We start from the raw sequence: 25,974 nt of genomic DNA, 5'->3' as shown, positions 1-25,974 counted from the left end.
ATATGGAATCATGTAGTAACCAAAAAAGTGTTAAACATATCAAAATACACTGCTCAAAAAAATAAAGGGAACACTTAAACAACACAATGTAACTCCAAGTCAATCACACTTCTGTGAAATCAAACTGTCCAGTTAGGAAGCAACACTGATTGACAATAAATTTCACATGCTGTTGTGCAAATGGAATAGACAACAGGTGGAAATTATAGGCAATTAGCAAGACACCCCCAATAAAGGAGTGGTTCTGCAGGTGGGGACCACAGACCACTTCTCAGTTCCTATGCTTCCTGGGTGATGTTTTGGTCACTTTTGAATGCTGGCGGTGCTTTCACTCTAGTGGTAGCATGAGACGGAGTCAACAACCCACACAAGTGGCTCAGGTAGTGCAGCTCATCCAGGATGGCACATCAATGCGAGCTGTGGCAAGAAGGTTTGCTGTGTCTGTCAGCGTAGTGTCCAGAGCATGGAGGCGCTACCAGGAGACAGGCCAGTACATCAGGAGACGTGGAGGAGGCCGTAGGAGGGCAACAACCCAGCAGCAGGACCGCTACCTCCGCCTTTGTGCAAGGAGGAGCAGGAGAAGCACTGCCAGAGCCCTGCAAAATGACCTCCAGCAGGCCACAAATGTGCATGTGTCTGCTCAAACGGTCAGAAACAGACTCCATGAGGGTGGTATGAGGGCCCGACATCCACAGGTGGGGGTTGTGCTTACAGCCCAACACCGTGCAGGACGTTTGGCATTTGCCAGAGAACACCAAGATTGGCAAATTCGCCACTGGCGCCCTGTGCTCTTCACAGATGAAAGCAGGTTCACACTGAGCACGTGACAGACGTGACAGAGTCTGGAGACGCCGTGGAGAACGTTCTGCTGCCTGCAACATCCTCCAGCATGACCGGTTTGGCGTTGGGTCAGTCATGGTGTGGGGTGGCATTTCTTTGGGGGGCCGCACAGCCCTCCATGTGCTCGCCAGAGGTAGCCTAACTGCCATTAGGTACCAAGATGAGATCCTCAGACCCCTTGTGAGACCATATGCTGGTGCGGTTGGCCCTGGGTTCCTCCTAATGCAAGACAATACTAGACCTCATGTGGCTGGAGTGTGTCAGCAGTTCCTGCAAGAGGAAGGCATTGATGCTATGGACTGGCCCGCCCGTTCCCCAGACCTGAATCCAATTGAGCACATCTGGGACATCATGTCTCGCTCCATCCACCAACGCCACGTTGCACCACAGACTGTCCAGGAGTTGGCGGATGCTTTAGTCCAGGTCTGGGAGGAGATCCCTCAGGAGACCATCCGCCACCTCATCAGGAGCATGCCCAGGCGTTGTAGGGAGGTCATACAGGCACGTGGAGGCCACACACACTACTGAGCCTCATTTTGACTTGTTTTAAGGACATTACATCAAAGTTGGATCAGCCTGTAGTGTGGTTTTCCACTTTAATTTTGAGTGTGACTCCAAATCCAGACCTCCATGGGTTGATAAATTGGATTTCCATTGATTATTGTTGTGTGATTTTTGTTGTCAGCACATTCAACTATGTAAAGAAAAACGTATTTAATAAGATTATTTCTTTCATTCAGATCTAGGATGTGTTGTTTAAGTGTTCCCTTTATTTTTTTGAGCAGTATATATTTTATATTTGAGAATCTTCAAAGTAGCCACCCTTTGCCTTGATGACATGACATCTTTGCGCAATCGCATAGAAAGGGACAGGGCAACAACTCTTACAATTCCAACTATTGAATCTTGCAAGATACTGTTCTTAATTATACAACTAACTTTTTTTGCCAAAGCTCAGAAGCTGAAATAAATATAATCTTCCTGCACTACAGATGTCTACAGTATATTGGTCTGCTAATACTAGTAAAGCCCCAGTGCACTAGTTTTATGAGAATATATTTAATATGTTTATTTATTATGATTTTTCAGGGTGTGCTGCACCATCCTCAGCTCCCTACTTCCCGCAGTTATGCGTACTGGGAATACATTTTATCTACTTTCACCCCTGGGTATATGTATTATTTTGCTGAGTTAGAAGGCTAATAAATCTCTAAGGCTGTGTTTACACAGTCAGTCCAATTCAAATCTTTTGTCAATTATTTGCATATCTGATACCTATCGGCAATGGTGGAAAAAGTACCCAATTGTCATACTTGAGTAAAAGTTAAGATACCTTAATAGAAAATGGCTGAAGTAAAAGTGAAAGTCACCCAGTAAAATACTACTTGAGTAAAAGTCTAAAAGTATTTGGTTTTAAATATACTTAAGTATCAAAAATAAATGTAATTGCTAAAATATACTTAAGTATCAAAGGTAAAGGTATAAATAATTTCAAATTCCTTCTATTAAGCAAACCAGGTGACACAATTTTCTTTCTTTTTTTATAAATGTACCTATATTTAGGGGAACACCAAAATTCAGACATAATTTACAAATTAAGCATTTGTGTTTTGTGTTTCTGCCAGATCAGAGGCAGTAGGAAAGACCAGGGATTTTTGTGTGTCATGGAAAATGTATGGATAAAAACTACATAATTTTCTTTAGGAATGTTATTCAGTAAAACTTGTGAAAAATATAAATAGTAAAGTGATGACTGAAGTTGTACTTTAAAGTATTTTTACTTAATTACTTTGCACCACTGTCTATCGGATATTTTTCCTAATGTGTAAACAGCAAAAAAAGAAAACACATGGAGTCAGATTTTTGGACTTCCGATTAATACCACCTCCTATGTGGATCTAAATCCTTATCCAAACCCGGTCCTCCATATGCAACTTCTGTCTGGATGCTCAGATCAGATTTCTTAGCTCTGAAGTGGCTTTATTGCACATGACTGTTACCATTACAACCACTCCAAAATGTAAAGGAACAGTGACAGGAAATGAACATTGCATCTGTGTGCTACTTCAGAGGCTACATCAGTGTGAATGCGCAAATCTGATATGGGTCACATGTAAAACTATGTGTGGACAATCAGGAAAAAAAGATTGGCGATATAGAAAGAAATTCAGATTTGGGTTCTTAGGGTGGCTGTGTAAACACAGCTTAATGTTGCAAGATGTATGGTGTGTGGTCAATTTCAGGAGCTGGTGGTGATGGGAGCTCCAGGATCATACTACTGGACAGGAACAGTCAAGGTCTACAACCTGACCTCCAGCACCTTCTACAACCCCAACAAAGAAGAAGTCGACTCACACAGATACAGCTATCTAGGTATGTTTCCTTTGATTGATTTAATGGATTAATCACTTATGCAATCGATCAATCTGTCTGTCAGTCGGTCTTTCAGTCAGTTGATTAATCAATCAATCAATAAATATATAGCCCAATCAATTGATAAATCATCAATCAAATGTATTCACAAAGCCCTTTTTAAATGACAGTACTCTTTACACTACACTAACCTGGTGTAGACCCTCAAAGAGCACGAGTAAAATAGTTGACTACCTGTACCTCCATTTATTTGACTGTATTGGCAACTCTGACTGATTCTGTCTGTCTCTCTAGGCTAAGCTGTGACTAACCACTATTCAATGTAAAGGCTGACTGATTCTGTCTGTCTCTCTAGGCTATGCTGTGACTAACCACTATTCAATGTAAAGGCTGACTGATTCTGTCTGTCTCTCTAGGCTATGCTGTGACTGCTGGACATTTCTCCTCTCCTAACTTCATAGATGTGGCTGCAGGAGCTCCACAACACAGTGGAGGAGGAAAAGTATGTACAGGATTTGATTGGTTGTTTTAGGAGGAGTATCATATCTTTGTATTGAATATTTTAACACTTATTTGTTAACACTGTATTCTAACACTGATTTGTTAACACTGTATTTTAACACTGTATCCTCCTTTCCCTCCAGGTTTACATTTTCAGAATAGATGGTGGGTCTTTGGTGAAGATCTTTCAAGCCTCAGGGAAAATGGTATGTGTCTGAAATATGGACCACAGCTATCTACTATGCTGTTTAACCATTACTACATGACAGTGACATGTTGTTTCTTTAGTGTGTCAGTGGTGATCACTGTTCACTTCTACCATCTGTTAGTATTCTTTGTTATCAGAAATGACATAGGCCTACACTTGAGTGATCATGCTCAATGGAGAGTCTAGACTTAATCATGGTCTGGGAAACCATGCCCCATGTGTTGTAGAGTACACATACTGTAGCTGGTGCAGGTGAAGCATGGCAGACTGTTAGTTAATGGTTTTCTAAGAAGCACCACACTGTTTACGTGGTTTATGTAAAGTGTTTAGAGCGCTCTAGGCTTGCATCCCAAATTGCACCCATTGGGCTCTGGTCAAAAATAGTGCACTATATAAGGAAAGGGGTGCCATTTGGGACACATCCCTAGTCTGGCCATGAACTAGGGAGGGCCATTCACATGGTTTTAAGAGTAAATAATAAGTAAATCTTTGTAGATAAAGACCCTAAGTTTTGTAAATGTTCCTTTAATATTGGTAGAGATATGAAAGGGAAAATAAATCCAGTCAGATTGTGGAGGGAGAGAATGATGAAAATAAAAAGGAAGTGTCTGTCTATCTTGAGGGCAATCGGAAAAGCAGTCCTCATTGGCAATGAGTAGAGTATAACAGAATAGAATACAAATATTATAAGATATAATAGAATAGGATATAATATTTTTCCTAGATGGACCTTCAGTTGTGGCTAATAATTAAGACAATAAATATACACATAAATACACACACACAATTCACATGACAAATACATTATACTAGATTAACATCAACAATCATGTTTCGATGAAAAGACTGATCTGACTAGGGGTGTGTGTGGCTCTGTGGCTGTAGTGGTGTGTCTGTCTGTGTGGCTCTGTGGCTTTAGTGTTGTGTCTGTCTGTGTGGCTCTGTGGCTGTAGTGTTGTGTCTGTGTGGCTCTGTGGCTGTAGAGGTGTGTCTGTCTGTGTGGCTCTGTGGCTGTAGTGGTGAGTCTGTCTGTGTGGCTCTGTGGCTGTAGTGGTGTGTCTGTCTGTGTGGCTCTGTGGCTGTAGTGGTGTGTCTGTCTGTGTGGCTCTGTGGCTTTAGTGGTGTGTCTGTCTGTGTGCCTCTGTGGCTGTAGTGGTGTGTCTGTCTGTGTGGCTCTGTGGCTGTAGTGGTGTGTCTGTCTGTGTGGCTCTGTGGCTGTAGTGGTGTGTCTGTCTGTGTGGCTCTGTGGCTTTAGTGTTGTGTCTGTCTGTGTGGCTCTGTGGCTGTAGTGTTGTGTCTGTGTGGCTCTGTGGCTGTAGAGGTGTGTCTGTCTGTGTGGCTCTGTGGCTGTAGTGGTGAGTCTGTCTGTGTGGCTCTGTGGCTGTAGTGGTGTGTGTCTGTGTGGCTCTGTGGCTGTAGTGGTGTGTCTGTCTGTGTGGCTCTGTGGCTTTAGTGGTGTGTCTGTCTGTGTGCCTCTGTGGCTGTAGTGGTGTGTCTGTCTGTGTGGCTCTGTGGCTGTAGTGGTGTGTCTGTCTGTGTGGCTCTGTGGCTGTAGTGGTGTGTCTGTCTGTGTGGCTCTGTGGCTTTAGTGGTGTGTCTGTCTGTGTGCCTCTGTGGCTGTAGTGGTGTGTCTGTCTGTGTGGCTCTGTGGCTGTAGTGGTGTGTCTGTCTGTGTGCCTCTGTGGCTTTAGTGGTGTGTCTGTCTGTGTGCCTCTGTGGCTGTAGTGGTGTGTCTGTCTGTGTGGCTCTGTGGCTGTAGTGGTGTGTCTGTCTGTGTGGCTCTGTGGCTGTAGTGGTGTGTCTGTCTGTGTGGCTCTGTGGCTTTAGTGGTGTGTCTGTCTGTGTGCCTCTGTGGCTGTAGTGGTGTGTCTGTCTGTGTGGCTCTGTGGCTGTAGTGGTGTGTCTGTCTGTGTGCCTCTGTGGCTGTAGTGGTGTGTCTGTCTGTGTGCCTCTGTGGCTGTAGTGGTGTGTCTGTCTGTGTGGCTCTGTGGCTGTAGTGGTGTGTCTGTCTGTGTGCCTCTGTGGCTGTAGTGGTGTGTCTGTCTGTGTGGCTGTAGTGGTGTGTCTGTCTGTGTGGCTCTGTGGCTGTAGTGGTGTGTCTGTCTGTGTGGCTCTGTGGCTTTAGTGGTGTGTCTGTCTGTGTGCCTCTGTGGCTGTAGTGGTGTGTCTGTCTGTGTGCCTCTGTGGCTGTAGTGGTGTGTCTGTCTGTGTGGCTCTGTGGCTGTAGTGGTGTGTCTGTCTGTGTGGCTCTGTGGCTGTAGTGGTGTGTCTGTCTGTGTGTGTGGCTCTGGGTGTGCTTGGTTATTTTCCAGATGGGCTCTTACTTTGGCTCCAAATTGTGTGAATAGAATAGATTACATGTATATCTTTATACATTATACACAAGATGAACACAGCATTATGTATTTTCACTGACCCAATGCTACCTGTCTGTGTGGCTCTGTGGCTGTGCTTGGTTATTTTCCAGATGGGCTCTTACTTTGGCTCCTCATTGTGTGCAGTTGACCTGAACCGGGACGGCCTGTCGGACCTGCTGGTTGGAGCGCCCATGCACAGCACGCTACGGGACGAGGGACAGGTCTCTGTCTACCTCAGCAAGGGCAATGTGAGTGGGATCTGGGTTGGATGGGAATAGAGTTGGAAAATTATGTGAACTTTCTGAAATGTCCCAGATCTTCCAGAAGTTGTAGGATATTCGGAAGGGAGTGACCAGGTAGAGAATCCTCCAACTAGGAATTCTCTAAATGAGATTTGTGAAAAGCATTGGAGATGTACAGTATATTCTAGCCCTCCAGTCAGCCTGTATATAACCCACCATATAGAAACATGGCTGCCTATACAGCCTGGTCTCATAGACTAGATGTAAACGTAAATCCACTCAAATGAGTATGATATGTCACGTTTGGTATGGTTACATAAGACAGATGGTTACTGAAGGCAAAAATGAAAGTAGGGTGGTTGGTCGGGGTGGATGAGTTGAGTGTATATTATGACCTCCATAGAGTGTTTATCTGTCCATGTCAGACCAGCTTTTTGGTTAACAAAATGTTATTACCTGAAAGAATGTTTGATTTAACAGTGAGGATTATTTAGCTTTGTATAGATTGGTGTCTGTGGTTGATCCTGTACTATTTCTGAGTTATCATCTTATAACTAGCTCGTCTTGGAGGTTGTTACTGTGTGTTTGGTTGTTTGAGTTTTTAATGAAAGTCAAGTAACTTAAGGAAGGGGAAAGCAGCCATCTATAGCCGATAAAGTTCCTCAACGTAGTAGAAAGCAGGATGTATTTTAGTTAGTAGTAAGTTATAACCATTCTACTTTAAAGTAAAGGGTTGTGTCATGCCGTAACTGCTCCCCTTTTATAGTAATGGCTATATCACATAATAACCATTCCCCTTTAAAGTTATGGCTTGTGTTACGCAATAACCCTTCCCCTGTAATGGGTTGTGTCACGTCATAACTATTCCCCTTTAATGTAATAGGTTGTGTCACATCCTAAACATTCCTCTGTAATGTATTGTGTCATGTTATAACCATTTTCCTTTAAAGTAAAGGGTTGTGTCACGTCAAAACCCTTCCCTTTTAAAGTAATGGGTTGTGTCACGTCATAACCCTTCCCCTTTAAAGTAATGGGTTGTGTCACGTCATAACCATTCCCGTTTGACTCTACTTGCAGGGGGTGATGGAGCAGGCTGAACTCTTAAATGGAGATGATGCCTACAATGCACACTTCGGAGAGTGCATCACTGCAATCGGAGACATCGATGACGATGGGTACCAAGGTAAGTGTCTCTCAACTAAGTCACTGTGTTTTCAAGTATAGAATGTATGCTTATATGAAAATGTTAACCCTCCTCAAACCACTATTTAGCACTATTGTTGTATACATACAAAACTTCTGGATGACACATATTAGATTTACGAGAATTGGTCTAGCCTAGTTTTTCTTCCACAATGTTAAACATTGTAACATAAGCAAACATTGGATGGTTGTAATACGTATGCTATAAAACCCAAAAAGCTTTTCTCTCAGGGACATTCTGTTTTGATTATTTTGTGGAGAGGGGGATCTTGTGCGCTACCCTATGGGGCTCCCAAGTGGCACAGCGGTTTTAGGCACTGCATCTCAGTACTTGAGTCGTCACTACAGACACCCTGGTTCGAATCCAGGCTGTATCACAACTGGCCGTGATTGGGAGTCCCATAGGGCGGTGCACAATTGGCCCAGAGTCGTCTGGGTTTTCTTTACTGGCCGGTGTAGGCCGTCATTGTAAATAAGAATTTGTTCTTAACTGACTTGCCTAGTTAAATAAAGTAATAAAACAATTATTCAGTAAGCATAACCCTCTTTCACTCATGTGTGTACACAGACACACACACACACACACACTCACAGACGCAAACACACACCCGGACATAGCGTACACACGCTGCACACTGATACACACAGACAGACAGTCTATTTGTCCTGGCACACTGACATAGTCTAAAGAAGGATTTTCTTGGTGTGTGTAGACTGAAGAGCAGTACCACTCTCTCTCATTATCTGATGAGGAATCTACTGTTAGAACACTGGTATTGTACCCATTAGCAGTATTGTGTGAAGTTTGAGGGCGGGACTGGAAAAACAAATAACTTATTGTTCAATATGATTCCAACTGTTGAGATGAGGCTTAGAGAGGAAATTAGTTATAAATAACATGTTTTACACCCAGCATTTACATTCAATGTTCAGAGAATTGGAATAACATTCTGTAGGTTTCTGCTTACAGTTCCCCACATTTGACAATGTAAGAGAAACAGGATGAGGTACTTAGTAGCCTATGTTGTTAAACCACATTATAAACCTTGAAGATTTCCTTATCCATGTTATGATTGTTTTAAAACGTTCACTTTTTTCTTAGGCATGCTATAGCATCATCACTGAAGAACTATTTTTGTTTTAAAAGGGGAAAGTGCATTTTCCAGCTTTGGTTGCGAGGGGGGATTAAGGGACGTTGTCTGCGCATCAAATGCCACCCTCTTCCCTGCATAGTGTACAACTTTTGACTAGGGCCCATTTGGGATGCAGATTTTATATTCATCCTTTTGCCTTCAGTTTTATGGTTCTGTTTCCACTCTTACAGAAGTTTCACACTGGGTTTATGGGGACTGACAACACTTAAATGTCTATTAAGAGACTGTAACAACATGTTTCCGAAGCACAGCCCTGCAAGAAGAAAAAAGACCCAGGGGTCCTGACCATAGAAATAGAATGAATAGAATGGACGTCTCCATTCATGTCAATGATGGCATAATGGGTGGACTGGCAGCCATTTTGAGTGTACCCATGCCAGGAATTAAAAGCAGGAAGTGTACCCTTCAATCTGTGCTGTGATTTGTTGAGTCAACTCAACTGACATTACAAAAAATACATGTCATTGAATGAGCCACATAAGATAGAATCATTTGAATTAACATTCTACATTACCATGTAGAATGTTGATAGAACACTCCAAATAACCATGGAAATTATTGCATTACAATACCAGGCAGCCAATGCAAGTGGACCCATGAGTTTACCAGTCAAATTGCCATAGTTAGAGCTTCCAAGCCTGTTATATTCAGAGGTGTCATGCCCATAGGCGGCACAGGGGAACGTGCCCCTTCAGATTTCTCCTGTTTAAAAAAAATATATATACATTTTTTATATATATTTTTTTGTACTACTAGCCACTTAAGAATTTCATGAAGTTGGCTTTAGCTAGCCCAGACTAGCCAGCTAGCCCAACCTCATAACTACACGTAACCAAAAAATATGAACGCAACATGTAGTGTTGGTTTCATGAGCTGAAATAAAAGATCTCAGAAATGTTCAATACACACAAAAAGCTTATTTCTCTGAAATTTGATGCACAAATTTGTTTACATCCCTGTTCGTAAGCATCCCTGGTATATCAAGAAGCTGATTAAACAGCATGATCATTACACAGGTGTTGGGGACAATAAAAGGCAAAATCAAATTGTATTTGTCACATGCGCCGAATACAACAGGTGTAGACCTCAGTGAAATGCTTACTTACAAGCTCTTAACCAACAATGCAGTTTTAATAAAATACCAACAAAAAAAGTAAGAGATAAGAATAACAAATAATTAAAAAGCAGCAGTAAATAACAATAGCGGGGCTATTTACTGGGGGTACCGGTACAGAGTCAATGTGCGGGGTGGTGGAGGGGGCTATGACTAGGGTGGCTGGAGTCTTGACAATTTTTAGGGCCTTCCTCTGACACCGCCAGGTATAGAGGTCTTGCATGGCAGGAAGCTTGGCCCCGGTGATGTACTGGGCCGTAAGCACTACCCTCTATAGTGCCTTGCGGTCGGAGGCCGAGCAGTTGCCATACCAGGCAGTGATGCAACCCGTCAGGATGCTCTCGATGGTGTAGCTGTAAAACCTTTTGAGGATCTGAGGACCCATGCCAACTCTTTTCAGTCTCCAGGTCTCTGATCTCCTCCCTATAGGAGGAGTGAGTAAACAGGGAGTACAGGAGGGGGCTGAGCACGCACCCCTGAGGGGCCCCCGTGTTGAGGATCAGCGTGGCGGATGTGTTGTTACCTACCCTTACCACCCGGGAGTGGCCCATCAGGAAGTCCAGGATCGAGTTGCAGAGTGAGGTGTTTAGTCCCAGGGTCCTTAGCTTAGTGATGAGCTTTGAGGGCACTATGGTGTTGAACGCTGAGCTGTAGTCAATGAATAGCATTCTCACATAGGTGTTCCTTTTGTCCAGGTGTGAAAGGGAAGTGTGGAGTGCATAGAGATTGCATCATCTGTGGATCTGTTGGTGCAGTATGCAAATTGGAGTGGGTCTTGGGCAGGTATTCCCAAACTGAATACCCCCTGGGGTATGCGCAATGCCGTCGGGGGTAGGCCAAATAAAAATGTGATTCACATTTTACATTTTAATTTTTTTTTTTTTTAACTTTTCATTCTTCTTCACATTTTCAAACAGTTCATTTAGATTTTGTAATGGGGCTATACATTTGGGTGAGTTTTTTTCTCTCGCCTGAGTAGCCTCGTTTCACTACCAAAAATAAAATTAAGCCATCTAGTTAGTGTTCAGCGAAATAACAACACGATGTCAAATACAGGTAATTAACATCCAATCACATTAACCGTTACTCTTTCGTGGTAATTGCACAAATGAAGCCAAATGTAGCTGCTGCTCATGTTGGTATTCGTACTGATGGCGCAAAAGCCATGACAGGGAGACATAGTGTAGTGGTCATGCACATGCAAGCAGTTGTTCCCAACGCCACTTGGGTACACTGCAGCATCTTCCGAGAGGCTCTTGTTGCCAAGGGACTGCCTGCCAGCTTGAAAGACGTTTTGGACACTACAGTGAAAATTGTTAACTTTGTTAAAACAAGACACCTGAACTCTCGTGTATTTTCTGCACTATGCAATATATGGGCAGCGACCATGTTAGGCTTTTACAACATACAGAAATGTGCTGATTATCAAGGGGGAAAGTATTGACACGTTTTTTTTAAATTGAGAGACGAGCTTAAAGTTTTCTTTACTGACCATCATTTTCACTTGTCTGACCGCTTGCATGATGACAAGTTTCTCACACGACTGGCCTATCTGGGTGATGTTTTTTTCTCGCCGGAATGATCTGAATCTAGGATTACAGGGACTCTCCGCAACTATATTCAATGTGCGGGACAAAATTGAGGCTATGATTAAGAAGTTGGAGCTCTTCTCTGTCTGCGTAAACAGGGACAACGCACAGGTCTTTCCATCATTGTATGGTTTGTTGTGTGCAAATAAACTCAAGCTTACGGACAATTTCAAATGTGATATAGCGAAGCACCTTAGTGAGTTGGCTACGCAATTACGCAGGTACTTTCCCGAAACGGTTGACACAAACAACTGGATTCGTTATCCCTTTCATACCCTGCCTCCAGTCCACTTACCGATATCTGAACAAGAGACCCTCATCGAAATCGCAACAAGCGGTTCTGTGAATTAAAAAAGAAATCAGAAGCCACTTCCAGATTTCTGGATAGGGCTGTGCTCAGAGTGTCCTGCCTTGGCAAATTGCGCTGTTAAGACACTGATTCCCTTTGCAACCACGTACCTATGTAAGAGTGGATTCTCGGCCCTCACTAGCATAAAAACAAATACAGGCACAGACTGTGTGTGGAAAATTATTTAAGACTGAGACTCTCCAACACACCCAACATTTCAAAGTTATGTGCATCCTTTCAAGCACACCCTTCTCATTAACCTGTGGTGAGATATTCACAGTTTTCGATTAATAAATAAAGTTTTATGTGTAAGATGGCTAAATAAAGAGCAAAATGATTGATTATTATTATATTAATATTTGTGCCCTGGTCCTATAAGAGCTCTTTGTCACTTCCCACGATCCGGGATGTGACAAAAACTCACACTCATTCTTATGTTTAATAAATGTATTGTATTGTATAGTATGTGTGGCAGGCTTACAATAATGGCAAAAAAACTACATCTGAGAGTGTGCTGACCCTGGTGCTGGAGGGGGTACGCAGCTGGAGGTTGAATGTTTGAAGGGGTATGGGACTATAAAAAATGTGGGAACCACTGGTCTAGGGTTTCTGGGATAATGGTGTTGATGTGAGCCATGACCAGCCTGTCAAAGCATTTCATGGCTACAGAGGTGAGTGCTACGGGTCGGTAATCATTTAGGCAGGTTACCTTAGTGTTTTTGGCCACAGGGACTATGGTGGTCTGCTTGAAACATGTTGGTATTACAGACTCAGACAGGGAGAGGTTGAAAATGTCAGTGAAGACACTTGCCAGTTGGTCAGTGTATGCTCGGAGTACACATCCTGGTAATCCATCTGGCCCTGCGGCCTTGTGAATGTTGACCTGTTTGAAGGTCTTACTCACATTGGCTGCGGAGAGCGTGATCACTCAGTCGTCCAGAACAGCTGACGCTCTCATGCATGTTGAAGTGGTACTTGCCTTGAAGCGAGCATAGAAGTTATTTAGCTCGTCTGGTAGGCTGGGCAGCTCTCGGCTGTGCTTCCCTTTGTAGTCTCTAATAGTTTGCAAGCCCTGCCACATCCGATGAGTGTCGGAGAAGGTGAAGTACGATTCGATCTTAGTCATGTATTGGCGCTTTGCCTATTTGATGGTTCATCGTAGGGCATAGCGGGATTTCTTATAAGCCTCCGGGTTAGAGTCCCGCTCCTTGAAAGCGGCAGCTCAGTGCGAATGTTGCCTGTAATCCATGGGTTCTGGTTGGGGTATATACGTAGTCACTGTGGGGATGACGTCCTCGATGCACTTATTGATAAAGCCAGTGACTGATGTGGTGTACTCCTCAATGCCATCGGAAGAATCCTGGAACATATTCGAGTCTGTGCTAGCTAAGCAGTCCTGTAGTTTAGCATCTGCTTCATCCGGCAACTTTTTTATAGACCGAGTCACTGGTGCTTCCTGCTTTAATTTTGGCTTGTAAGCAGGAATCAGGAGGATAGATTTATGGACAGATTTGCCAAATGGAGGGCGAGGGAGAGCTTTGTAGACGTCTCTGTGTGTGGAGTAAAGGTGGTCTAGATTTTTTTCCCCTCTGGTTGCATATGTAACATGCTGATAGAAATTAGGTAAAACTGATTTAAGTTTCCCTGCATTAAAGTCCCAGCCACTAGGAGTACCGGCTCTGGATGAGCGTTTTCCTGTTTGCTTATGGCGGTATACAGCTCATTGAGCGCGGTTTTAGTGCCAGCATCGGTCTGTGGTGGTATGTAGACCGCTTCGAAAAATACAGATGAAAACTCTCTAGGTAGATAGTGTGGTCTACAGCTTATCATGACATACTCCACCTCAAGCGAGCAAAACCTTGAGACTTCCTTAGATGTCGTGGACCAGCTGTTCTTCACATACAGTTGAAGTCGGAAGTTTACATACACCTTAGCCAAGTACATTTAAACTCAATTTTTCACAATTCCTGACATTTAATCCTAGTACAAATGCCCTGTCTTGAGTCAGTTAGGATCACCACTTTATTTTAAGAATGTGAAATGTCAGAACAATAGAAGAGAGAATGATTTATTTCACTTTTTATTTATTTGATCACATTCCCAGTGGGTCAGAAGTTTACATGCGCTCAATTAGTATTTGGTATCATTGCCTTTAAATTGTTTAACTTGGGTCAAACGTTTCGGGTAGCCTTCCACAAGCTTCCCACAATAAGTTGGGTGAATTTTGGCCCATTCCTCCTGACAGAGCTGGTGTAACTGAGTCAGGTTTGTAGGCCTCCTTGCTCGCACACGCTTTTTCAGTTCTGCCCACCAATTTTCTATGGGATTGAGGTCAGGTGTTTGTGATGGCCACTCCATACCTTAACTTTGTTGTCCTTAAGCCATTTTGCCACAACTTTGGGAGTATGCTTGGGGTCATTGTCCATTGGAAGACCCATTTGCGACCAAGCTTTAACTTCCTGACTGATGTCTTGAGATGTTGCTTCAATATATCCACATAAATTTCCATCCTCATGATGCCATCTATTTTGTGAAGTGCACCAGTCCCTCCTGCAGCAAAGCACCCCCACAACATGATGCTGCCACCCCCGTGCTTCACGGTTGGGATGGTGTTATTTGGCTTGCAAGCCTCCCCCTTTTTCCTCCAAACATAACAATGGTCATTATGGCCAAACAGTTCTAATTTTGTTTCATCAGACCAGAGGACATTTCTCCAAAAGTACGATCTTTGTCCCCATGTGCAGTTGCAAACTGTAGTCTGGCTTTTTTATTGCAGTTTTGGGGCAGTGGCTTCTTCCTTGCTGAGCGGCCTTTCAGGCTATGTCGATATAGGACTCGTTTTACTGTGGATATAGATCCTTTTGTACCTGTTTCCTCCAGCATCTTCACAAGGTCCTTTGCTGCTGTTCTGGAATTGATTTGCACTTTTCACACCAAAGTACGTTCATCTCTAGGAGACAGAACGCGTCTCCTTACTGAGCGGTATGACGGCTGCGTGGTCCCATGGTGTTTATACTTGCGCACTATTGTTTGTACAGATGAATGTGGTACCTTCAGGCGTTTGGAAATTGCTCCCAAGGAGCAAGTAAAGTAAACTATACTTGTGGAGGTCTACAATTGTTTTTCTGAGGTCTTGGCAGATTTCTTTAGATTTTCCCATGATGTCAAGCAAAGAGGCACTGAGTTTGAAGGTAGGCCTTGAAATACATCCACAGGTACACTTCCAATTGACGCAAATTATGTCAATTAGCCAATCAGAAGCTTCTAAAGCCATGACATCCTTTTCTGGAATTGTCCAAGCTGTTTAAAGGCACAGTCAACTTAGTGTATGTTAACTAATGACCCACTGGAATTGTGATACAGTGAATTACAAGTGAAATAATCTGTCTGTAAACAATTGTTGGGAAAATTACTTGTGTCATGCACAAAGTAGATGTCCTAACTGACTTGCCAAAACTATAGTTTGTTAACAAGAAATTTGTGGAGTGGTTGAAAAACGAGTTTTAATGACTCGAACCTAAGTGTATGTAAACTTCCGACTTCAACTGTATATGCATAGGCCCCCACCCCGTGTCTTACCAGAGGCTGCTGTTCTGTCCTGCCGATGGAGTGTATAACTCGCAAGCTTTATGTTCTTAATGTCATCGTTCAGCCATGACTTGGTGAAACATAAGATATTACAGTTTTTAATGTACCATTGGTAAGATATATGTGCTTTCAGCTCGTACCATTTATTTTCCAGCGATTGAACATTAGCTAGCAGGACGGAAGGCAAGTCAGATTAGCCACTCGTCACCTGATCCTCACAAGGCACCCTGATCTTTTTCCACGAAATCTCAGTTTCCTTCTCCAGCAAATCACGGGGATCGGGGCCTGGTCGGGTGTCTGTTGTAGTATATCCCTCCCGTCCAACTCATTGAATAAGAACTCTTTGTCCAGTTTGAGGTGAGCAATCGCAGTTCTGATGTCCAGAAGCTCTTTTCAGTCATAAGAGATGGTAGCAGCAACATTATGTACAAATCAAGTTATGAACAACGCGAAAAAAACTAACAATATAGCATGGTTGGTTAAGAGCCGGAAAGACGGCAGACCTCTCCTCCGGCGCCATCGTAATACTCTAAAATGTGCAGTTTTGTCACACAACACAATGCTACAGATGTCTCAAGATGTAGGGAGCGTGTAATTGGCATGCTGACTGCAGGAATGTCCTTCAGAGCTGTTGCCAGAGAATTTCATTTCTCTACCATAAGCCACCTCCAACATCGTTTTAGAGAATTTGGCAGTACGTCCAACCTGCTTCACAACTGCAGACCACGTGTTATCTATCACACCAGCCCAGGACCTCCACATCTGGTTTCTTCACCTGAGGGACTGAGACCAGCCACCCAGACAGCTGATGAAACTGTGGGTTTGCACAACCGAAGACTTTCTGCACAAACTGTCAGGAAGCGTCTCAGGGAAGCTGATCTGCGTGCTCGTTGTCCTCACCAGAGTTTGACCTGACTGCAGTTTGGCATCGTAACTGACTTCAGTGGGAAAATGCTCACCTTCGATGGCCACTGGCATGCTGGAGAAGTGTGCTTTTCACAGATTAATCCCGGTTTCAACTGTATCGGGCAGATGGCAGACAGCGTGTATGACTATGTGTGTGGCAGTGGGGTTATAAGTTATGGACAACGAACAATTGCATTTTATCGATAACAATTTGAATGCACAGAGATCCCATGACGAGATCCTGAGGCCCATTGTCATGCCATTCCTCCGCCGCCATCATCTCATGTTTCAACATGATAATGCACAGCCCCTTGTCGCAAAGATCTGTTCACAATTCCTGGAAGCTGAAAATGTCCCAGTTCTCACCAGACCTGGATACATTTAGCATGTTTGCGATGCTCTGGATCAACGTGTACGACAGCGTGTTCCAGTTCCCGCCAATATCCAGCAACAGACATAAATCAATCAATCAATCAAATGTATTTCTAAAGCCCTTCTTACATCAGCTGATGTTACAAAGTGCTGTACGGAAACCCAGCCTAAAACCCCAAACAGCAAGCAATGTAGATGTAGAAGCACGGTGACTAGGAAAAACTCCCTAGAAAGGCCGGAACCTAGGAATAAAGCTATGGAGGAACCAGACTATGAGGGGTGGCCAGTCCTCGTCTGGCTGTGCCGGGTGGAGATTATAATAGAACATGGCCAAGATGTTCAAATGTTCATAGATGACCAGCAGGGTCAAATAATAATAATCACAGTGGTTGTCGAGGGTGCAACAGGTCAGGACCTCAGGAGTAAATGTCAGTTGGCTTTTCATAGTCGATCATTCAGAGTATCGCTACCATTCTTGCTGAGGAGTGGGACAACATTCCACAGGCCAGAATAAACAGCCTGATCAACTTTATGCGAAGGAGATGTGTCGTGCTGCATGAGGCAAATGGAGGTCACACCAGATACTGACTGTTTTTCTGATCCACACCTCCATTTTTTTTTAAGGTACGCTACATGACCAAAAGTATGTGGACACCTACTTGTCGAACATCTCATTCTAAAATCATGGGCATTAATATGGAGTTGGTCCCCTCTTTGCTGCTATAACAGCCTCCACTCTTCTGGGAAGGCTTTCTACTAGATGTTGGAACATTGCTTTGGAGACTTGGTTCCATTCAGCCACGAGCATTAGTGAGGTCGGGCACTGATGTTGGGTGATTAGACCTGGCTTGTAGTCAGTGTTCCAATTCATCCCATAGGTGTTCGTTGGGGTTGAGGTCAGGGCACTGTGCAGGCCAGTCAAGTTCTTCCACACCGATCTCGACAAACCATTTCTGTATGAACCTCCCTTTGGTCCATCCCCAAACTGTTTCCACAAAGTTGGAAGCACAGAATTGTCTAGAATGTCATTGTATGCTGTAGCTTTAATATTTCCCAACACTGGAAATAAGGGGCCTAGCTCGAACCATGAAAAACAGCCCCAGACAATTATTCCTCCTCCACCAAACCTTACAGTTGGTACTATGCATTGGGGCAAACCCAGATTCGTCCACCAAACCTTACAGTTGGTACTATGCATTGGGGCAAACCCAGATTCCCCAGATGGGGAAGCGTGATTCATCACTCCAGGAAACGCGTTTCCACTGCTCTAGAGTCCAATGGCGACGGGCTTTACACCACTCCAGCCGATGCTTGGCATTGCGCATGGTGATCTTAGGCTTGTGTGCGGCTTCTCGGCCATGTACACCCATTTCATGAAGCTCCCGAAGAACAGTTTTTGTACAGACGTTGCTGTTTGGAACTCAGGAGTGAGTGTTGCAACCAAGGACAGTTGATTTTACGTGCTACGCAAATCAGCACTCGGTGGTCCCATTCTGTGAGCTTGTGTGGACTACCACTTCGCGGCTGAGCCGTTGTTGCTCCTAGACATTTCCACTTCACAATAACAGCACATATAGTTGACCGGGGCAGCTCTAGCAGGGCAGACATTTTACTAACTGACTTGTTGGAAAGGCGGCATCCTATGACAGTGCCACATTGAAAGTCACTGAGCTCTTCAGCAAGGCCATTCTGCTACCAATGTTTGTCTATGGAGATTGCATGGCTGTTTGCAAGATTTTATACATCAGTCAGCAGCGGGTATGGCTGAAATAGCAGAATCCACTAATTTGAAGGGGTGTCCACATACTTTTGTATATATAGTGTATCTGTGACCAACAGATGCATATCTGTATTCCCAGTCATGTGAAATCCATAGATTAGAGCCTTTATTTCAATTGACTGATTTCCATATATGAACTGTAACTCAGTAAAATCTTTAAAATTGTTGCATGTTGCGTTTATATTTTTGTTCTGTGTAGTTAGTAAGAAGCTATTTCAGGCTATCAATCAAGTTAGAGTAGCTAGCTTGTCTAACTATCTTAGCTGGCATGCCTGCTGGGTTGGTAGACTTTAGAGAAGCTAAATGTACTGAATAAGACTCACATTCCTTTCAATCTTTTAGCAGAGAAGCATATTTAGTTTCTTTAAAAAAGAACCGCACAGTGTTTAATGTTCACGTACAGGGTTGCAGGTGTGATTGCAGGGTACAGTGAAAATCATATGGTGAAGAGTTGACCGCTCAAGAGGTATGCTCAGATATGAATTACATGTAATGATTATGGCTATAGATTGCAGGAAAAAGCTGTTTCAGGTGTTTGAAAAATGCAAAATTCTCCAACTTACGGATGGGGTGCCTAACCCATTCAGGTCACCCCCCAGTGATCCTCACATACTTTGTGCCCCCTCAGGTTTTTAGGTTGCATGACGTCGCTGTTTCTATTCATTCTATTTCTATGGTCCTGACACACACAAAGCAACTTCTTGAATGGCAGTTGGAATCCAGTCTTGTTGGTTCTTAACTTTCTTGTTAATTTTATGTAGATGAGTAATACCGAACTCTTTCTCTCTGTGTGCATGTCTTTGTCTCTCTGCCTCTGTCCTATTCTCTCTCTCTCTCTCCCCATCTCTCTCTAGATGTGGCCATAGGAGCACCCAAAGAGGATGACTACGGTGGAGCAGTCTACATTTACCATGGCGATGCCACAGGAATCGTCAACAAATATTCTATGGTAAAGACACTTTCAATGGTTAGACACAACAAGTAATCAACACAAGTCTTGGGTAGATAATATGCCACCACCATAGGCTCTTTTGGAGGAAGAGATATTAGAAAGTCAAGAGACAATTCATCTTCAGCCAATTGAGACATTATGTCCCCTGTGTTTGAGACCAACAACATAAAATATAATTATCTTCATCTGTTCTAGTTTAGTCCACACACACACACACGTTTGTTTTACAAACAATTGATTCCCATTCGCAATCCTATTTTCCCTAACCCCTAACCGTTAACCCCAAACCACTAACCCTAATCCTAACTCTAAACCACTAACCCTAATCCTAACCCTAAACCCCTAACCTTAATCCTAACCCTAACTTTTAAACCTAACCCTTAAACCTAAAATAGTATTTTCTCTTGTGGGGAGCGGCAAAATGTTCTGAATATTCCTTGTTTTACTATCCTTGTGAGGACTTCTGGTCCCCACAAGGATAGTGAAACCAAACACACACACACTGCATTGTGTTAGCAACAAGGATAACATCACAGCTCCATCTGTGTTGACACAGCAGCACTATTACTCTCTGTCTGCATCTCAAATGACACCCTATTCCCTATAGTGCAATGTTTTTGACCAGAGCCCTATGTGCACTAAATAGGGAATAGGGTTCCATTTGGGAAGCATCCTCTGACTAACGTGTCATAAAGACCCAGGTGGTAATGTTATCCTGGGAAGAGATTTTCCACTCATCTAATACGAACACACACACACACACACACACACACACACACACACACACACACACACACACACACACACACACACACACACACACACACACAGGAGTGTGTTTTCATTAGCTTGGAAGCCAGAACAAAAGATCCCCACAATGGATATTAGCCCCATGAAACAATATTATAGAGTTTGAGTCCCAAATGGCACCCATATATAGTGCACTAATTTTCACCAGAGCCAATAGGTCCCAGGTCAAAAGTAGTGCACTGCATAGGGTCCCATTTGAAACAGTCACAGTAGTTCTTCATTTCTATTTACTGAGAGATACAGGATGAGGTGAAATGTAAAAGTCCACTTCCCTCTCAAACCATAGCCTTGCTCAGTGTTGTTGGTAGATTAAAGCTCAGACAGTGGTCTGTTATAGTAGCAGTAACAGACACAGTGGTCTGTTATGGTATCTATCAGTAAATAGAAATGAAGGACTACTGTGACTGTGTTTCAAATGGGACACAGTGGTCTCAGTGGTAGCAGTAACAGACACAGTGGTCTCAGTGGTAGCAGTAACAGACACAGTGGTCTCAGTGGTAGCAGTGGTCTCAGTGGTAGCAGTGGTCTCAGTGGTAGCAGTTACAGACACAGTGGTGTCAGTGGTAGCAGTTACAGACACAGTGGTGTCAGTGGTAGCAGTTACAGACACAGTGGTCTCAGTGGTAGCAGTAACAGACACAGTGGTCTCAGTGGTAGCAGTAACAGACACAGTGGTCTCAGTGGTAGCAGTAACAGACACAGTGGTCTCAGTGGTAGCAGTAACATACACAGTGGTCTCAGTGGTAGCAGTTACAGACACAGTGGTCTGTTTTAGTAGCGGTAGCAAAAACATGCTTGACTGTTGTGAGACAGTGTGATGCTGATCCCTCCTGCTACAGTAATGTGTTGGCTAGTGTTGGTCTGACAGGTCTGTGTGTGTGTGTGTGTGTGTGTGTGTGTGTGTGTGTGTGTGTGTGTGTGTGTGTGTGTGTGTGTGTGTGTGTGTGTGTGTGTGTGTGTGTGTGTGTGTGTGTGTGTGTGTGTGTGTGTGTGTGTGTGTGTGTGTGTGTGTGTACTTGCGTGCATTTGTGTGTGTGTGTTCTATCTCACGTTTTATATAATTCATTGCAGAGGCTGTCTGGACGAAGTGTAAACCCCGCCCTCCAGATGTTCGGCCAATCAATATCTGGCAATGTGGACATGGACGGCAATGGATATCTAGGTACTGTCACAATATACAGTACAATACATAGAATGAAGAATTGGCGTGCTCAACTCAAAAGTTTGTAGTAACAAAAACAGGGATACACTGTTAAAAAAAAAAAAAAACATTCTTAAAAAGATTAACCTAAATAATATCTCAGGGAGTGCAGGTTTTTCCTTTGTACAGTACAAAACAGATGATACAACATAGCCAACACTAGGTTCAGGGTTAATGATGTACGTAGGGCCTACAGCTCCACTAGCCAACACTAGGTTCAGGGTTAATGATGTACGTAGGGCCTACAGCTCCACTAGGTTCAGGGTTAATGATGTACGTAGGGCCTACAGCTCCACTTGGTTCAGGGTTAATGATGTACGTAGGGCCTACAGCTCCACTAGGTTCAGGGTTAATGATGTACGTAGGGCCTACAGCTCCACTAGGTTCAGGGTTAATGATGTACGTAGGGCCTACAGCTCCACTAGGTTCAGGGTTAATGATGTACGTAGGGCCTACAGCTCCACTAGGTTCAGGGTTAATGATGTACGTAGGGCCTACAGCTCCACTAGGTTCAGGGTTAATGATGTACGTAGGGCCTACAGCTCCACTAGGTTCAGGGTTAATGATGTACGTAGGGCCTACAGCTCCACTAGGTTCAGGGTTAATGATGTACGTAGGGCCTACAGCTCCACTTGGTTCAGGGTTAATGATGTACGTAGGGCCTACAGCTCCACTAGGTTCAGGGTTAATGATGTACGTAGGGCCTACAGCTCCACTAGGTTCAGGGTTAATGATGTACGTAGGGCCTACAGCTCCACTTGGTTCAGGGTTAATGATGTACGTAGGGCCTACAGCTCCACTAGGTTCAGGGTTAATGATGTACGTAGGGCCTACAGCTCCACTAGGTTCAGGGTTAATGATGTACGTAGGGCCTACAGCTCCACTAGGTTCAGGGTTAATGATGTACGTAGGGCCTACAGCTCCACTAGGTTCAGGGTTAATGATGTACGTAGGGCCTACAGCTCCACTTGGTTCAGGGTTAATGATGTACGTAGGGCCTACAGCTCCACTAGGTTCAGGGTTAATGAAACACTTAGAGCCTACAGCTCCACTAGGTTCAGGGTTAATGATGTACGTAGGGCCTACAGCTCCACTAGGTTCAGGGTTAATGATGTACGTAGGGCCTACAGCTCCACTAGGTTCAGGGTTAATGATGTACGTAGGGCCTACAGCTCCACTAGGTTCAGGGTTAATGATGTACGTAGGGCCTACAGCTCCACTAGGTTCAGGGTTAATGAAACACTTAGAGCCTACAGCTCCACTAGGTTCAGGGTTAATGATGTACGTAGGGCCTACAGCTCCACTTGGTTCAGGGTTAATGATGTACGTAGGGCCTACAGCTCCACTAGGTTCAGGGTTAATGATGTACGTAGGGCCTACAGCTCCACTAGGTTCAGGGTTAATGATGTACGTAGGGCCTACAGCTCCACTAGGTTCAGGGTTAATGATGTACGTAGGGCCTACAGCTCCACTAGGTTCAGGGTTAATGATGTACGTAGGGCCTACAGCTCCACTAGGTTCAGGGTTAATGATGTACGTAGGGCCTACAGCTCCACTAGGTTCAGGGTTAATGATGTACGTAGGGCCTACAGCTCCACTAGGTTCAGGGTTAATGATGTACGTAGGGCCTACAGCTCCACTAGGTTCAGGGTTAATGATGTACGTAGGGCCTACAGCTCCACTAGGTTCAGGGTTAATGATGTACGTAGGGCCTACAGCTCCACTAGGTTCAGGGTTAATGATGTACGTAGGGCCTACAGCTCCACTAGGTTCAGGGTTAATGATGTACGTAGGGCCTACAGCTCCACTAGGTTCAGGGTTAATGATGTCGTAGGGCCTACAGCTCCACTAGGTTCAGGGTTAATGATGTGCGGGGGGCCTACAGCTCCACTAGGTTCAGGGTTAATGATGTACGTAGGGCCTACAGCTCCACTAGGTTCAGGGTTAATGATGTACGTAGGGCCTACAGCTCCACTAGGTTCAGGGTTAATGATGTACGTAGGGCCTACAGCTCCACTAGGTTCAGGGTTAATGATGCACGTAGGGCCTACAGCTCCACTAGGTTCAGGGTTAATGATGTACGTAGGGCCTACAGCTCCACTAGGTTCAGGGTTAATGATGTACGTAGGGCCTACAGCTCCACTAGGTTCAGGGTTAATGATGTACGTAGGGCCTACAGCTCCACTAGGTTCAGGGTTAATGATGTACGTAGGGCCTACAGCTCCACTAGGTTCAGGGTTAATGATGTACGTAGGGCCTACAGCTCCACTAGGTTCAGGGTTAATGATGTACGTAGGGCCTACAGCTCCACTAGGTTCAGGGTTAATGATGTACGTAGGGCCTACAGCTCCACTAGGTTCAGGGTTAATGATGTACGTAGGGCCTACAGCTCCACTTGGTTCAGGGTTAATGATGTACGTAGGGCCTACAGCTCCACTAGGTTCAGGGTTAATGATGTACGTAGGGCCTACAGCTCCACTAGGTTCAGGGTTAATGAAACACTTAGAGCCTACAGCTCCACTAGGTTCAGGGTTAATGATGTACGTAGGGCCTACAGCTCCACTAGGTTCAGGGTTAATGATGTACGTAGGGCCTACAGCTCCACTTGGTTCAGGGTTAATGATGTACGTAGGGCCTACAGCTCCACTAGGTTCAGGGTTAATGATGTACGTAGGGCCTACAGCTCCACTAGGTTCAGGGTTAATGATGTACGTAGGGCCTACAGCTCCACTAGGTTCAGGGTTAATGATGTACGTAGGGCCTACAGCTCCACTAGGTTCAGGGTTAATGATGTACGTAGGGCCTACAGCTCCACTAGGTTCAGGGTTAATGATGTACGTAGGGCCTACAGCTCCACTAGGTTCAGGGTTAATGATGTACGTAGGGCCTACAGCTCCACTAGGTTCAGGGTTAATGATGTACGTAGGGCCTACAGCTCCACTAGGTTCAGGGTTAATGATGTACGTAGGGCCTACAGCTCCACTAGGTTCAGGGTTAATGATGTACGTAGGGCCTACAGCTCCACTAGGTTCAGGGTTAATGAAACACTTAGAGCCTACAGCTGAACTTCATGTTGTTATTGTAAAAGAGAATGTGTTCTCAATATCCTACCTGGTGAGATTTAGGTTAAACGAATAAATCAAACGAGCTCGGATCGAATCAGCAGACAAAGTAAAGAATATCTGCTGATTCGAATGTGGTGTTATTCACGCCTTCTCCCACTTGTTCACCTGTCTATCTGACTGAGTGGACACTGATTAGCCATTTAGATTCCTGTCTGTCTGACTCTGAGTGGACACTGGTTAGCCATTTAGATTCCTGTCTGTCTGACTCTGAGTGGTCCCTGGTCAGTCAGTTAGACTACCGTCTGTCTGACTCTGGGTGGTCCCTGGTCAGTCAGACTCCTGTCTGTCTGACTCTGAGTGGTCCCTGGTCAGACTCCTGTCTGTCTGACTCTGAGTGGTACCTGGTCAGACTCCTGTCTGTCTGACTCTGGGTGGTCCCTGGTCAGTCAGTTAGACTCCTGTCTGTCTGACTCTGAGTGGTACCTGGTCAGACTCCTGTCTGTCTGACTCTGAGTGGTACCTGGTCAGACTCCTGTCTGTCTGACTCTGGGTGGTCCCTGGTCAGTCGGTTAGACTACTGTCTGTCTGACTCCGAGCGGTCCCTGGTCAGTCAGTTAGACTACTGTCTGTCTGACTCTGAGTGGTACCTGGTCAGACTCCTGTCTGTCTGACTCTGAGTGGTACCTGGTCAGTCGGTTAGATTCCTGTCTGTCTGACTCTGAGTGGTCCCTGGTCAGTTGGTTAGACTACCGTCTGTCTGACTCTGAGTGGTCCCTGGTCAGTCAGTTAGACTACTGTCTGTCTGACTCTGAGTGGTACCTGGTCAGTTGGTTAGACTACCGTCTGTCTGACTCTGAGTGGTCCCTGGTCAGTCAGTTAGACTACTGTCTGTCTGACTCTGAGTGGTACCTGGTCAGACTACCGTCTGTCTGACTCTGAGTGGTCCCTGGTCAGTCAGTTAGACTACTGTCTGTCTGACTCTGAGTGGTCCCTGGTCAGTCGGTTAGACTACCGTCTGTCTGACTCTGGGTGGTCCCTGGTCAGTCGGTCAGACTCGTGATGCTGAGGCATGTTGTTTACTGCATTCCACATCAACAGGGGACATTCAGAACTAGAACAGTAAACAACAAGTATGAGGACTCCATTGTCAAAGCGCAACTGAAGGCAATACACTTCATTGGTTGAAAACAGCCCATGTGGCATCGATATTAGTCAGAATCATTTATTCTAGTGTCAAAATTGACTACAAAGCGAAAATGGAATACATTTGGTCATAGTCAGTCTCATTCAAAACTGAGATTTGCAAGATAATTAGGAAAAAATGGTGATTCACAGAATGGGTACTGTGTAATAGGTTTCCTTGGGTTGGG

At 44.4% G+C, this 25,974-nt stretch overlaps 1 protein-coding gene across 1 annotated transcript in view; it reads left to right on the top strand.

The window, feature by feature from the left end:
* itga9 (integrin, alpha 9) overlaps positions 1-25,974 on the top strand; it is a 135,460-nt gene that overhangs the window by 30,459 nt on the left and 79,027 nt on the right. The window contains 7 exon segments of the mRNA XM_014180007.2: positions 3,084-3,213; positions 3,630-3,715; positions 3,858-3,920; positions 6,390-6,527; positions 7,599-7,704; positions 19,431-19,525; positions 21,410-21,500. Of these exon segments, the coding sequence (XP_014035482.1) occupies positions 3,084-3,213; positions 3,630-3,715; positions 3,858-3,920; positions 6,390-6,527; positions 7,599-7,704; positions 19,431-19,525; positions 21,410-21,500 (709 nt within the window).

This window comes from Salmo salar, chromosome ssa28 (assembly GCF_905237065.1).
Source record: "Salmo salar chromosome ssa28, Ssal_v3.1, whole genome shotgun sequence".
Taxonomy (NCBI): domain Eukaryota; kingdom Metazoa; phylum Chordata; class Actinopteri; order Salmoniformes; family Salmonidae; genus Salmo; species Salmo salar.
Note: the sequence above shows the minus strand (reverse complement) of the source record. Positions and strands in the feature narration are given on the sequence as shown.